A 15211-nucleotide genomic window follows, 5' to 3' on the forward strand; every position below is an offset into this window, starting at 1 on the left:
GCAGTTCTATTTATAATAGTTATAACACAAGCTGATGCAGTGACACACACAAAAAAAAAAACGTTTAGCAACGATTCCCCCGAGGTTTGTGGGGCGAGGAGTGCAGCACTCCCACGCCTGCGCCACTTCCAGCTCAACTGAGAACAGCTTCACAGCCAGCCCAGGCACAGCAGACGTTCTGGGGCAGGGCTCAGGAGGCCCAGCGCTGGAAAAGCCCCAGACTGGGGCCGGGCCAGGGAAAGGGGAGTGGGAGGGAGCAAAGGGCCACCCAGCCATCCTGCTGGCCGCAGGATCAGCCGCTTCCTGCAAGGCTCGGCTCAGAGCTCTGCACGGGCCACGCCCAGACCTTCATCCTACAACCCTTATCCAACAGCGCCGGGATGGCCCATTATCTCCAAGTGCGTTATTTTACAATATATAATCCTGCTGTGAAATCAAGATAATGCCTCCATAAAAAACAGCATTGCAATTACTTGTTCCACTATGAACAAGTTCTGCAGGGTGCCTGAATACCACATTTCAATCACTGACTCCGGTATTTCTAGCTTTTGATTTTTAGTTCGGATATTTTGCCAAATTAGAGTTACCAAGTTAAAACCAGGGAGGCCAACCCCAGAGATGTCTGTGATACAGCATAACCCACAGGGGAGCAGCAGGAAGAGAGAAATCTTTCAAGAGCACAGCACCACCACCCTTTTTTAGCCAGGGAAGTTCCGAGGAGAGCTCAGGGGGAACCAGGCCCAGCCGTTAGCAAGGCAGGGACGCTGCTGAGCTCCCAAACTGCACAGCCAAGAAGAAAGGAGATGCCCCTCCCAGAGCACTGAGGGAAGCATCTGCAGAGGTGACCCGGTCCAAGGCTGTATCTATTTGTGGATTCTCCTCCCAAGAGAGCAATTCCCTCTCCAAGAGGAACTGACAAGGCTGCCCTGCCCGTCACAGCTCACAGGAGAGTCTGTCCCTCCCATCCCACCCGGGAACAGTCTGACTTTGCCTGCTGCAGTCATCACTGTGACTGCTGTCTGCAAAGTACACAGGGAGGGGGAGAAAGCTGGGAAGCAAGAGGAATACTATCTGCTGCCATGAAATGTTAAGAGTAAGTTACATTAAAAGCCAGACACGAATCCATAGAACCTGGGGGAGGGGTGGAGAAACAATACACAGAAGAAATACAGACAACCTTCTTCATGTTATGGCAGTAAATTCTAGAGACCAGCACGTCAGAAGCAGCAGTGTGCCAACAATCCTAACTGGCTCCAAAATGGAAGTATCAGAACTACACTTACACAGCGACCGCAGGCAGCCAGGCTCCCTAGCTCCAGCCCTCAGTCTGATTTCTTCTGCTCCACAACATTACTCATGAGCAAATAAAAATGTTAATTTAACACCTAATTTAGTCAACTCTCACCCAGTTTTAATAATTAAAAGGTTCATAATGTGCGTGTAGACCTGAAACAATGTGTAAACTTAACGTGGTATGTATTCTTGTGCAGACTTATTTTTCAGTTTTTAGAAGTGCTCTGTATCTCTGTGGTGCTGATCCCTAAGGTCAGTATTTACGCATCCCTACAGAGAGAGCGCTATGCACATACATGAAAGAACACGATGCTTTTATTTCCTCCTACGTGGCAGATTCACAGGAACTTCTTAGTGAAGATGAAAAGGTTCTCAGCTTCACCCACTAAGGTTTAAAAACACCATGTTATTAACTCCTTGGTGCCAGAAGCTAGAACATTACCACTTCAAACACAATCTGCAGTTTAAAGCCAAGGAGATAAAGATAAGAAGTGGTCTTATTTTTGGTCCTTAAACATATGAAGTACAGGGAAGCCTGGAACAGTCCCACTACTTCATGTTGTATATTCTGTGTGCCTTTATATAATGGCACATGTTATACAGAACAGATTTCCCAGAACATTTGTTACTTCCCCTGGGTTCCCTTTCCACTCTTCTATCTGGGCTGCATCTCTTTTGGTTCGTGAATTCAGAGTAAGGCTGCGGGGGGATGCAGCAGAAGTGCCAACTTCTTTAGCCTAACAGGAGCCGAGAACTGCAGCAATGTCCGATGTTCCTCCACATTTGTGAAACAACATCAAGCCCTGAGTCACTGTACAGGGGAAGGCAACCTACACCCCCCCGCTAGGTTTGGGTCGTCAAGGTCTGTTTGGGGCTGTCTGGGTTCTTTCTTTCCTGTGCTAGGCAACAAACCCACACAGACCATCCAGAGCTACGTACCACCATGTCAAACCCACCCAGAAACTCAGTGGGATAAGGAGAAGCCTGGTCCTGGTTGCTTTCAATGCCCCACCAACAGACAGAGCCAGAGCCGGGACATAATCCCTGGCATCACCACAGCCCAGTCAGTTGTGCACAGAGAAAACCCCACTGCCCCGGCCACAGGGACATGGTGAGCCATTGCTTCCTCTCTGCCACAGCTGGAAGCTGATCTGCAGATTGGAAACCAAACAACACCTTCTTCAGAAAGGCCTGGCCTCACTTGAACCTGCAGGGAGATCAATGCTAGAACTCCAACTTCACGATGGGTTACAACCAACTGCAGGGTGGGGATGCTCCTCATTCCCTGACAGTTAGCAACCTCATTAGTGGTGCTTGACAGCTGGCAAGACAGCAAGCCAGCAGGCTCCAATTCCTGCTGAAGCAGGAAAGAAATAAATCTAGAACGGCCCAAAAATCTCACCTAAACAATTGAGCTTTCCTCCTCTTTTCACCAAGGAGCAGCAGGTTACACTGTGAGGAAAAGGCCCAGAGGCAGTCACAAACCCTTTGTGCCAGGGGGCAACTGAGGCTGAACAACACAAATTGATCCTGTTTCTCCAGAACTGCCCCACTGGCAGTACTTTTCCTACCCAACGCTGGATTAAAGCAGCTCAGCTGCTGCAAAGGTGGCATCACCCTTCCTCAGAAAAAGAAAAGCTGCTGAAGAGACCATGATGACTCCTGGTGACTGATGTACCACCTTCTGGGTTAAAAGGAACTTCAACGTGGCATGGGAAAACAACCAAGTATCTCTTACAGAAACACCTACTACAAATTCTCTTATGGCTAAAGACAAAAATAATGGCACCTGACATCCAGGTGTTTTTACCTGCTCAAGTTGCTCTTCCTGCCCCTCCTCGATTAGGTTAACTTCTAGCTTAGAAGAAAAAAATTACTAACCTGACTCAGCCATAACTAGACTCAAGTTTGTTTAGGAATTTGCTACAGAAATGGAAAGTGGAAAACAATGGTTAATAATGGTCTGTTCATTTGAAATTGTAAAGCAAAAAGGAATTAATACTTAAGGCATTCAATTTGCAGTACGTTAGTCAGCTACACAGCAGATGTACCTTATTTTACATTCCTACATGCTAACAGATACTCATAAAAAAATAAAATGTAATTGAGCACAGATGTATCCATGTCTTTGGAAAAAAGTTATTTTTCAGCAAATGTGCTATTTAATCCTGTAGGTCTTTAACCTATGATACTTTACCTGATGAAGTGCTCCTGCTGGTAGAATAATAGCATCACCAAGGAACTGAATAACCGTGCAGGTTTTTACTCCATATTCTTCAAAAAGCCTTTGGCGAAGTTTTTTGTTCACATACCAACTCTGATCACGGATTGGATCATGCTCTGGTAAAACTTCTAGGCCTTGCTCCTTTGCTATCTGTTAAGTACAGAAAAGATCCCAAATCATTTCCCACAGAACCGAACCTTTTGCTGATAAATTTTGTGTATAACCACCTTGTCAAGCAACATCACTCAGTTCCCAATACCCAAACAGGAACTCGAGCAAACGATTCAAAACAGCCCCGAAGGGTCTGGGAAGTCTCACTGAACTGAAGACATCTGCAGCACACCCACTCCAAAATGCAGAGCTTTAAAGAACTCAGCACAGTAATCTATTAATAAGCAGCGTGCTCTCTGTGTGACTTCTTTCATCCAGAAAACAAAATCGGAGCTCAGGAGTTCCTGTGCTGCCAACTCCTCAGGCTTACAACCTCCTTCAATTTTGACACAGACACACATCAGCATCACTACCTTAGCTCAGGAAAAAAGGAGCCAATAAAGCCAAGGGTTGTGGTCCTGGGAAACCTGCTCCAGGTGACTCTGCTTGAGCACAGGGCTGGACAAGGGACCTCAAGGGGCCCCTTCCAACCTCAGCCATGTTGGGATAAGAAGCTGCTTTCCTACCAACCTATGAAGGTATTCAGAAAATATAATGAACACATAAAATTCTTCCTGACATTAGTAAATGGAATTGCATAACCATTTCTCATCAAGTGAACCGCAGGGGAACAAATATTACTCTTAATCAACTCCTACTAAATCAATCCTAGTCACTGAAAGAAAAAAGTGATTACATATAAAGGACACAGACCTAACCCACCTGCCATGAGTCATGAAACAAGTATCTCATTAAAAACATAGATTTTTCTGCTTTTATTTATTACATAAATGTAATTATGTGATGCAGAGCTTGATACTCTCCTTGAGTAGAATTATCACCCTTCTAACAAGATACTGAGATTTTATATCTTGTCAGCAGCAAAGCAGTCCCAGTGCTTACCCATGATTAATCTCCAATTCAGTATTTCCCAAATACCCTCTCATAAATTACATGGTGGTACACAATTCACCTGGGATACCGGGACAGACTGTGGTAGCAAATAACAAAGTTCTTTACACAGCATCCTACATGCTTCTGATTTGAACCTGCTGCTCAAATAGTTTCACAGCTATTCACAACAGTTTCATAAGTGCTCTGAGAGGAAATGCTGAACCCTATATCCACCTTTTCCTTTGCATTCATGACTTCGTTCACAACTCCCTTTTTTGAGCTGAGAAGCCACCAGCCCATTTATGAGCATCTACTTTTTGAATGAATAAGAAAGTCTTGCCGTATAATCTGCTGGAATTAGCTTTGTTTTATTTACCAGTGCTCATTTTTCCCCACAGTTCAGCCTGCCAAAGAGCAAACGTTTGAGCCACTGGAGGACAGCTGCCCTGGTACAGAAACACTGCTTTATTGTCCAAGGGAATCTTCACTGCTAAACTTCTTCGCCTTTCCCTGCTCACAGCAGAGCCCTTGGCCTCAGGTTTGTTTATGGACCCCTTTGCTGCAGCCAGTTAAAACTCATCTCTGATCTCTCCTCACAGAAGAAGACAGTAAGGACATCTCCTTGAGCAATCACTTCAGTGACCCTTGGGTATTTCTGTGTCATCTACCAAGGCCACCTTCCAGAACACAAAAATGTGCTAAGGGCAAGGCACAGAAAACTGCTTCCAAGATGGTATCCCTGCATTTAATGTATTGATGGATACTCATCCTGGGCAACAACCTGAAAGGTTCTCATGTGCCTCTAACTTATTCATCACAAGCTGCTGAAGGATCATCTGCAGCACGGCCAGGGAAGTTTGCTGCCCTTGGGGACATTCTCCCACTGCTTCCACCTTCACCAAGAGCCCAGCCACATTTCCTGTGCTGACTGATGTCACAGAGTCCTGGCAAAGAGCGGTGGCCACTGAGGTCAGGGGATTTGGCATGGGAAAATCCACCAAGAATTCAGCAGCAATAATACAATAATGGATCCTTGACAGAAAAACAGCATCCCACAAATTGTTTTTTGTATTAGAGCAGGGCAAGAGTAGATCTCCATGCCCTCCTGTGCCTTCAGTTACAGGCCACCTGTCACTCTTACAAAGTGAATATATGTGCTACATATTTTATTTGTTGGTGGTGCAGCAGGTCAAGTGTAATTTATTTTACGTGCTATAAAGGAAATAATTTTGCCTTCCTCCCTTCTCTAACATCGAGGTGAGGTCTGTGGTTTTTGCCAGCCCCCTTTGATTTACCAATTACTTAGGTTATATTTATAAATTATGTGCAATAAATCAAACCTTTTGCAGAAACTCTCTTATCTTGTCAGCATCTTTGCCAGCATAAATGTGCCATAAAGCACCAGGTAATTCACTTGAATCCTTCAACCGCTTCCTTAAAAGGTCATCCAAATCTTCCTCTTCCAACTTCTTCAAAACTCCTAAGGTTCAACAAAAATATTCTTTAAATGTGAGAAGGAGAAAAAATGTTGAAGTGAAATACCTTCTTTTCAAATTTCTTGTGTGACACTGAGCAGATGAAAGTTTGCTGAATACAACAGAAGCCACCAGGTGATCTTTCTGTTCAGCGTTACTAGAACATGAATGATGTGGGTACCTTAAAAACATGTTGAGTTTTGAAACTTTCACATTTCCTGAACTCAAAAGAACACAATCTCCTACCTGAAATAAACAAGCAGGGCTGGTACCAAAAACTGAAAAGATGAAAAAGGTGTTTTCCTGCAGTCAGCACAAGCAGTGTTTAGCATGCTGTTGCTGCAGCCAGAGCTCTCCCAGGATGCTCAAGTTTGCTGCTATTAACTCGGTGCATAGACAAGTGAAAACAAAGCGAATGGAAGACAAACCTTACTGCAGCTCTATTAGTCACACCCAAAATCTACATGTGCTGATTATGGAGTAAGAGGACAAAAGAAAAAGGGCAAAGAAACAAAACTAGTTCAGTGATTTAAAGACTGTTTCCAATAAGCAATAAACCTCATAGAGATGACTAACATACACCAATTTAAGCTCTCCAGCGCTGAAAAATTACATTACAGCCTAAATTCAATAGAGTAACACAATGCATCCAGAAGAAGCAGCATAAACAGAAGGTTTGGCAAATACATCATCCTGACATAATTGTTAGAACCAGCACAGCTTCCAGAAAAAATCCTTCACCCTGCCCTTCCATTAGCTGTGCCAGTCCCAGCACAGGAATGGTGCATCAATTATATGTAATGGCAAAAAAAAGTGGAAAGAGTCTGAAATACCTTTTCATAATTCATGAAATGCAGCGTATTTTATATAAAATTAATGTGTGTGCAAACCCTTGAAACAAAGGATCTCCCAGCTGTAAGCAAGTTCTTACGGATCTCTTCCACTGCCTTCCAAAGAACAGTGCCAGTTACAGAAGGGGCAGAACATTCAGTCCATCTACACCTCTTTACAGTGAGCGAGCTTCCCATTACCTGATTTGGAGAGTACTCCATTTCCTCTGGCTATGCCAACATAAACAAGGATGTTCACGACATCAGAAACTTCGATATGGAGATTTGTGGTTCCTATGTCATGGTCTTTAGTAGCAGCCACACCTACGTTACAAGATAAAATTCAGATTTGTTTGTATTGCATATGCAAATCAGAACATGCAACAAGGGAGGAGAAATTTCTGAGGTGTACTTGGCATCACTGAGATAGACAAATTAGAAACATGTTTTCGGTTCACCTGCTAAACAAGAAAACATTACTTTTTAACAGAGTCCTTGAGATTCTCCCTTAACCCAGGGACTTGTCCCTACACAGCACTTGTGTGAGAACAAAACGTTTCAGCAGCATAGTCAGAGACATTTCCTGACCACGATGTTCCATTCCTCTTCAACCCTGCAGGTTGTTCAGGGCAGAATACAAGTGCAATGAATACACAAGGCTATCAAATCTGTCACTTTTACATCCGGCTGTAAGAGAGTTCTTAATCAAAATAACGCCCAAAGAGGAATTAATTTTAGTTTTAAGAGGTGGAAATGAACATTCTTAGGTCAAAAGGACATTCTGGAACACTGAGTCGTAGAGCAGTATTACCTAAGAGTGGCATTAATGATGCAGTTCTCAGACCCATGCCATTATCACTACTGTTAATATGCTTCTTTCACAGAGTATCTAGAGAACTTTCAAAATCAAAGCCATTGTGTCACAAACTACTACTCATTTCTTGTCCTATTACAATAATTTGTAAAACAGAATTGAACAAAATTCTTTGCAAAAGAAGGAGCAGACAGAAAGTGTCTGAGGGAATCAACCTTTTCTAAACAGGTTTTTCAGCGTACAGCACACAAAATAAATTATGAGAACTATGATGAAATTAATTTATGTCCAGAATTATGAACACAATGATATTTCATGAAGTATTTTGTCCCACAGCATTATTAAAGACAGGTTCCATCCCTGTGTAGAGCAGCTCACCATTTATATGCTCGACAAGACTGTAACAGTGTAAGAAAAGATGGAAAGAAATGGAGAAGCAAACAGACTCATGGCCCAGGTACATGTTCAGTTAAATATCAAAGTCAGTCAGTATTTCCCCTCCATTCAGTTAACAATTCCCCTTCAAGAAAGCTCAGCTTTCTATCAAGCACTGTAATGTGTGATATTCTACAAGTTTAAGGGAAGAGGTAACTGCTGCACTTGTAGGGCAAACTCACCGTATGCACTGCACAGTCTGGGTCCCAAATCTGGACGGACAAAAAATCCTGGCAGATGAGAAGCCAAGTTTAGTTTCCCTTCTGGACTACAATATTCAGGCAAGGGTAAACTTTTTAGTAAGTCTTCATATCTGGAGAAGAAAAGAAAAAAAAGAAAAAAAGAATATAATTGAATTTGTGCCATTATGTAGAGAGAGAAAATAGAGTAATATTAATATTGACTTAATAACAGCTAATATTAAACTCAAAATACCTTGCTGGCATCATGGTCTTGAAATCTTCACCAGAAGGCCAGTCCTTCAGTTTTAGTAGAGCTGTTTCTCCATTTTTCACTTTCTGCCGTTCTGTAAGTAACACAGGAATAACTAAAAACTAATATACTGTAGGTAAATATAAACATTAACTCTAAGCCTGCCAAGAATCAAAAATTTCATGCATAAACAGAGGACAGTTGATTTCAAGACTCAAGAATGATACAAACCAAACTCAGCCAGTTAAGTGAGAAGGAAACATCTCTCTGGTTTCTTAGTCAGATCAGGCTAGTATAATAGTGCATCCTTAATTCTGCAGATACAAAATGCAGGTTTCCACCACATTCTCTGGAAACAGATTACCTAGAGCTTTCTTTTTAGTTTCTTCAAAGCCTCAAGATCCATAATGTTAATTTTTAACTGCAGTTTCTAACACTGATCATGTTCGGAATCAATAGCATAATATATTTTAAGGAACATACTCGAAACATCTTCAAAACCATCCCAGAACTCCTTGACATTGGTGTTTGAAATGATACTGTCCTTGCAATTCAAAATATCAGCTTGCTGGTTTCCAAAATCCAGACTGATTGACTCAGCTTTCCAAAGGCTGAAATTCATTTTCTTATGCATACCGGACACCAAAACAGGCTGTAAAGAGCAAAATAAATTGTAAAAAGCAGTACTTATCCTTTTGCAAGTAGACAAATTCTTTAACTGAACTGGAATACTAATGTGTCTGGAACACACATGGAAGACCCTGGCCTTCCTGAGCTGTTAACTCTTCCTCCAGCAGCACCCACATCCAAAGTGTCAGCTCTTTTTGCAATCTGAAACCCCACAACAGAAATGTCGGATCTATCGTTACTGGTTAACTCAAGTTCAACCACACAAGGTTCATCTGTGGGCTATACCTGACAGCCTTTTTGGGGGGCGGGTTGAAACCCCAGTTTCAAACATGGAGTTAGGCATTTCTGTCCTTTAGTACACAACTCCCCAGAGCTCATGCTGATGTCACTTCACTGACCAACCCTCTCAATACCTACCTTTCCTTGTTTCCAGCACTCTTTGAAGAGCTTCCAGTTGTTGCTGTTTTTATGGTCTCTGAGCCACAGAACGTGCTTGTCACAGATCCACGAATACTGGATATCACTGTACCGTTTACTGCAGTCATCCTGAACACATTTTTTATCGTCCTTTGGCTCTTCTTTTATTTCAGATTTCACATTTATCTTTGGTGCTCTATTTGGTGGAATCTTGTTTTCTACTACTGAAGCAATTATGTCATCAAGAATGTTTGGCATAGTCCTTCCACTCTTGCCACTCTGTTAGAAAACAAATGTATGCTTGAACAATGTAAACGCAACTTAATGCAATTCCTTTTGAAAGAGAGTAACATTTCTGATGTTGTATCAATTATCACCATATATAAAAACAAATAAAATGTTAAGGTGTGTGTGTGAGCGTATGAAATTTTAATTATGAGTATTTAAGCAATACACCTATCAAACTGCTCTAACTGTAACATGCCAGAACAGACTGATAGAGAGTTCCAAATCCTAAGAGAAGAACTGTGCATCCTGTAAACACTTACTGCTGTTCCTGTAGAATAAACTGGAGCAAAAGCAATGCCAGCATCTGTTGAACCCAGACGCAGTTTGCCTGCTGTTGTAGTTAACAGGTCTCGTAAGGTTGAGCCCTGCTCGTTGTTCTGAGATGCAGGAGGGGAACTTTTACAGTTTGGGGACTCCAAATTATCCTGGTCCTTCCCTTCCTTTGAATGTTTTCCAGAAGGACATTCTTTGTTCTCTAAAAAAAAAAAAAATCATTGCAAGTTTACACTGTTCTATCACGATGCACATAGGAACAGCACCAGTATCCTGCGTTTCCTACTGGTGGTAACAGACGATGCCGCACTGGTGCTTTATTCACCTGGAAACACAGCAGAGGATGAACTGCATCCTTCAAAATGCAGTCAATCGGCATGAGCAAGCAAAGGCCTTCCTCAGCATCTCAGACATGCACAGCTGAGTGAGTACCTGTCCCCAGTGAGAGATGCTGTAGCTGGAAATACCTCCACAGCACACATGCATTCCACCAGTGGATCTTCTGGTGATGGATTCTGATGCCACCAGGGAAAGGCACTGCAGTTTCAAGGTTGGAATCAGTAGAGAAAAGAACACTGTCTTTTCTTTTTTGTGAACAGCAAATGGTGGGGTTTTTTTATTAATTCGATTACAGAATCACCAGGTTGGAAGAGACCTTTAAGATCAATGACGATGCCCTAACACCACCTCAATTAAACCATGGCACTGAGTGCCACATCCAATCTTTTTTTAAACACATCCAGGAATGGTGACCCCACCACCTCCCCAGGCAGACCATTCCAGTACTTTATTGCTCTTCACTTAAAAAACCTTCTCCTAATATCCAACCTGTATTTCCCTTGGTGCGCTTAAGACTGTGTCCTCTCCTTCTGGCAGCTGCTGCCTGGAGAAAGAGACTGACCCCCACCTGAGCACAGCCACCTTTCAGGGAGCTGTAGAGAGTGATAAGGTCACCCCTGAGTCTCCTTTTCTCCAGGCTAAACAATCCCAGCTCCCTCAGTCGTTCCTCACAGGGTTTGTGTTCCCAGCCCCTCACCAGCCTCGTTGCCTCCTCTGGATGCGCCCAAATGTCTCAACGTCCTTCCTAAACTGAGACACCCAGAGCTGGACACAGCACTCCATGTCCTTCCTAAACTGAGGGGCCAGAGCTGGACACAGCACTCCATGTCCTTCCTAAACTGAGACACCCAGAGCTGGACACAGCACTCCATGTCCTTCCTAAACTGAGACACCCAGAGCTGGACACAGCACTCCATGTCCTTCCTAAGCTGAGACACCCAGAGCTGGACACAGCACTCCATGTCCTTCCTAAACTGAGACACCCAGAGCTGGACACAGCACTCCATGTCCTTCCTAAACTGAGGGGCCAGAGCTGGACACAGCACTCCATGTCCTTCCTAAACTGAGACACCCAGAGCTGGACACAGCACTCCATGTCCTTCCTAAACTGAGACACCCAGAGCTGGACACAGCACTCCATGTCCTTCCTAAACTGAGACACCCAGAGCTGGACACAGCACTCCATGTCCTTCCTGAACTGAGACACCCAGAGCTGGACACAGCACTCCATGTCCTTCCTAAACTGAGACACCCAGAGCTGGACACAGCACTCCATGTCCTTCCTAAACTGAGACACCCAGAGCTGGACACAGCACTCCATGTCCTTCCTAAACTGAGACACCCAGAGCTGGACACAGCGCTCGAGGTGCGGCCTCACCAGGGCCCAGTACAGGGGAGGAATGACCTCCCTGCTCCTGCTGGCCACACCATTCCTGATCCGGGCCAGGTGCCCTCGGCCTTCTTGGCCACCAGGGCACTCTGCTGGCTCGTGTTCATGGCTGTCACCAGTCCCCCCAGGTCCCTTTCTGCCTGGGCACTGTCCAGCCACACCGTCCCCAGCCTAGAGCACTGCAGGGGGTTACTGTGGCTAAAATGCAGGACTGGACACTTGGACTTACTAAACTTCATCTTATTGAACTCTGCTCATCCATCCAACCGTTCCAGGTCTCTTTGCCCTCCCCTCCCTTCCAACAGATCCACACACGCTCCCAGCTTAGTGTCATCTGCAACATACCAGCAGTGCCCGCCAAGTCATGGTCATGACAGGACAATTTCTAACATATACCTTTTTTTTCTTCTCTGGCTTTTTGCTCTGCAAGATCAGCCAGCCAGTGCAGTGGGGACTGGGACTCAGGCGGTGTTAACTTGCTGTCTGTGCTCACATCACTCCTTGGGCTTGCGTTACCATTTGTCTCAGACTTTTGAGGAGTATTCTGCTGTTGAGACTCAGGCATACACAGAGAAATTTTATTACTGTGGTTAAGGACATTCTGCAAAACCTGTAAAGAACAAATTTATTTTTAACTACACAGCTTCACTTGAAGGTATTTCAAAGGCATGGCCAGCATTTAACCCCCACAAATGCAAACTAAAATGCAACTGGTACTATTTAAATATAAAAATCCACCAGGATCAGAACACTTGAACAAGATGCAGTATATACACACATTTTAGACTCACCTGAGACACACCATTCATTGCAGGGAGCTTGCCAGCTTGTGTGCTCTGCTTGGTGGTGCACTGACAATGGGATTTGATTTCAAATTTTTCTCTAATATTGTGCATAGCATCTAAAAGATCTGTCAAAACTAAAGACAATTAAGAAGAAAAACATCAGCAGCTGTCAATCATTCTGTGACCCTCTTTACAACACACACACTGCAATGCTTAAACTATTACAAATGCTGAATTTACCACTCAAAACTACTCCAAAATGAACTGCCCAGTTAATCTTTAAGCTCGTTCAGAGAGACAGTCAATTAAATAATTGCACACTACTCTTCTGAATAATGTAAGCTTTAGTCTGCATTCCCATTGCATGGCACACATCAGGCAAGCCACTAATTATTTACTCCTCATTGTTCAATGGGTATATCGTCGCTTCATTCAATAAAGCCATCAGCTACAGACTGAAGCAAGCCACGTCTTGACAAAAAATAAAACCAGTACGTGAGGATATAAATGAAGGCTGTTTGGTAATGGGTATGCGCAGAAGAACAAAACTGAGGTTAAGTAGGCAGTCTTCATTGTGCTGTTTCCAGATGAGTGGCTCACTTTCACAATTTAAAATTAAAACCAGTCTCAGTCTAGAACCTGTTCTGGGAAATGTCACAATTTGAATTTGTTATGGAATCTACCCAACCTTCATTTCTACCTGAACTAACATGCAACAACCCATAGAATAACGACTGGTTCTGTATTTTCAGCTTAAAATAACCTGAGAATTTACTGAGTATATTTAAGGGCACATTTCGGTTTTCTATCTTCTGGTCTGTATCAATGCTGACAGACATTTTGTGCTAACAACCACTACACCACATCTAATGCCACAACTTCAGAGAACTTACTTGGTTGTAACCAGAATTCTGAATCTAGCTAGGGTTTATGATTCCTGCTTAATTTTTCAATTGTCACAAGCTCATTCACTGCATTTTGCCCAATCACCTGAACCAAAACATTTCTTTTCTTTTTAGTGTATGGAACAGACAACAGCAAAAAACTTATCCCCAAAAATCCATTGCCTCAGTGGTACTATTTAAAGATTTTCTTTCGACGGCTAAGATCACATTTATTAAGTACATTCTAATTGTTTTATTCTGCTCTGAAAAGGTACAAATCCATCACAAAAAAGGCCCTCAATTTCTTCACTGCCTGTCCCCAAAACCCTCCTTTCTGTCAGCACACTCCTCTTACTCTCCTCATCATCTGCGCCCAGTGCTGGCAACTGCCCAGAACCACTCGCCTTCTTGCAGCAATTTAATCCAATTCCCAGGTTTTTAAAGGGAAAATGAGAAGTTTCAAGAAACAACTCTGGCCCCTCCTTCACAGAAAGACCTGGGGGAAAAAAAGCTTCTGCTTGTTTACATATGGTCTTACCAGAGCCTGGAATAATCTGTGTTGGCATCAGGTGCTTGTGATCATGAGGCTGTCCCTTCACACACTTCATCCAGGCGTACAACTCCTTATCTGAAAAACAGTATTGCCAATGTTTTACTTCCCTTATGTTGCACACAGACAGACCTAAGGCCTTTCAGACGGGTTTGGTTAGAAACATTTCTCTGCACACCCAGGCCTGCTGTCCAGGTATCTGGTGTGACAAGGACTTGCAGAAAACAGCTGCTTTTCATATTAACCAAAAGAATTTTAACAGTACTGAAATCTGAAATAGCTGCATCTGTAATACAGGCCCTTGCCAATTACCTCCAAGTTCCAAAGTGTATTCTCTTTATCCCATTTAGTGAGTCGCCAGTTGAACATAGGCTGAAATCCTTTACAGTTGCTATTAAGGCCATGAGCCTCCCTTGATGAATCTTGCCACGGAAGACAGACATAATTAGGCTGTGACTCTATGGTTCCTCTAATTTGTCACAATCCACACTCCAACTAGAAACGTCTGTTTTCAACCAGAGCTTGCCGGACAAGCCAAAAAGATGAACTCCTAACCGAGTCATCCCTCTGATCCAGCTTACCATGGCAGCTACACCGGTGGTGCAAAGGAGAGGGAAGTTGCATCGCGGATTTATGTCACATTAAAGCAACCACGAAACCCTAAGTCTCTGTGTACTGGCTGAAAATCATTTGTGCCAGCAGAGAGGGCCTAACTGGTAGGAGAGAGGCTTTCTAAAAAGTTCAAGGAAGACTCTCGCGACATATGCAGTGTAAAGAAAACACACAAGAAGAATGAGAGCAAAAAACGTCTGGCCAAGCAACTGGCCGCCGACCTGCGATGTGATTTTGGGGCAGAAAGAACACAATTTCTCTCTCAATCTCCAATCTTGGATAACGTTCTATCCACTAAACTGCTAATTTTAAGACATTTCCCAAGCCTTTTACCAGTTTGCTAACTCCAGCAATTTAAACTAAGGAACACACCAAAGCAAGCATTTAACACATTTAAGGCACTTTTTTTTTACACTGTAGTAGGTAAATAACGTTTCAAACGTTCCTTCAGATAAAAACTAAATTTGTAAGCTATTCAGTAGTTTTTGTAGTACCT

At 43.3% G+C, this 15211-nt stretch overlaps 1 protein-coding gene across 3 annotated transcripts in view; it reads right to left on the minus strand.

The window, feature by feature from the left end:
* JMJD1C (jumonji domain containing 1C) overlaps positions 1-15211 on the minus strand; it is a 158348-nt gene that overhangs the window by 3011 nt on the left and 140126 nt on the right. For all 3 annotated transcript variants that reach the window (XM_066191689.1, XM_066191690.1, XM_066191691.1), the window contains 11 exons: positions 14092-14181; positions 12676-12803; positions 12281-12494; positions 10143-10357; positions 9595-9873; positions 9031-9199; positions 8551-8641; positions 8298-8428; positions 7068-7190; positions 5902-6041; positions 3491-3667 (listed from right to left, as the gene is read on the minus strand). In XM_066191689.1, the coding sequence (XP_066047786.1) occupies positions 3491-3667; positions 5902-6041; positions 7068-7190; positions 8298-8428; positions 8551-8641; positions 9031-9199; positions 9595-9873; positions 10143-10357; positions 12281-12494; positions 12676-12803; positions 14092-14181 (1757 nt within the window). The remainder of the gene's footprint in view (positions 1-3490; positions 3668-5901; positions 6042-7067; positions 7191-8297; positions 8429-8550; positions 8642-9030; positions 9200-9594; positions 9874-10142; positions 10358-12280; positions 12495-12675; positions 12804-14091; positions 14182-15211) is intronic.

Source organism: Chamaea fasciata, unplaced genomic scaffold (genome assembly GCF_029207755.1).
Source record: "Chamaea fasciata isolate MVZ Bird 193981 ecotype frontalis unplaced genomic scaffold, bChaFas1.0.hap1 SCAF_9, whole genome shotgun sequence".
NCBI classification, from domain to species: domain Eukaryota; kingdom Metazoa; phylum Chordata; class Aves; order Passeriformes; family Sylviidae; genus Chamaea; species Chamaea fasciata.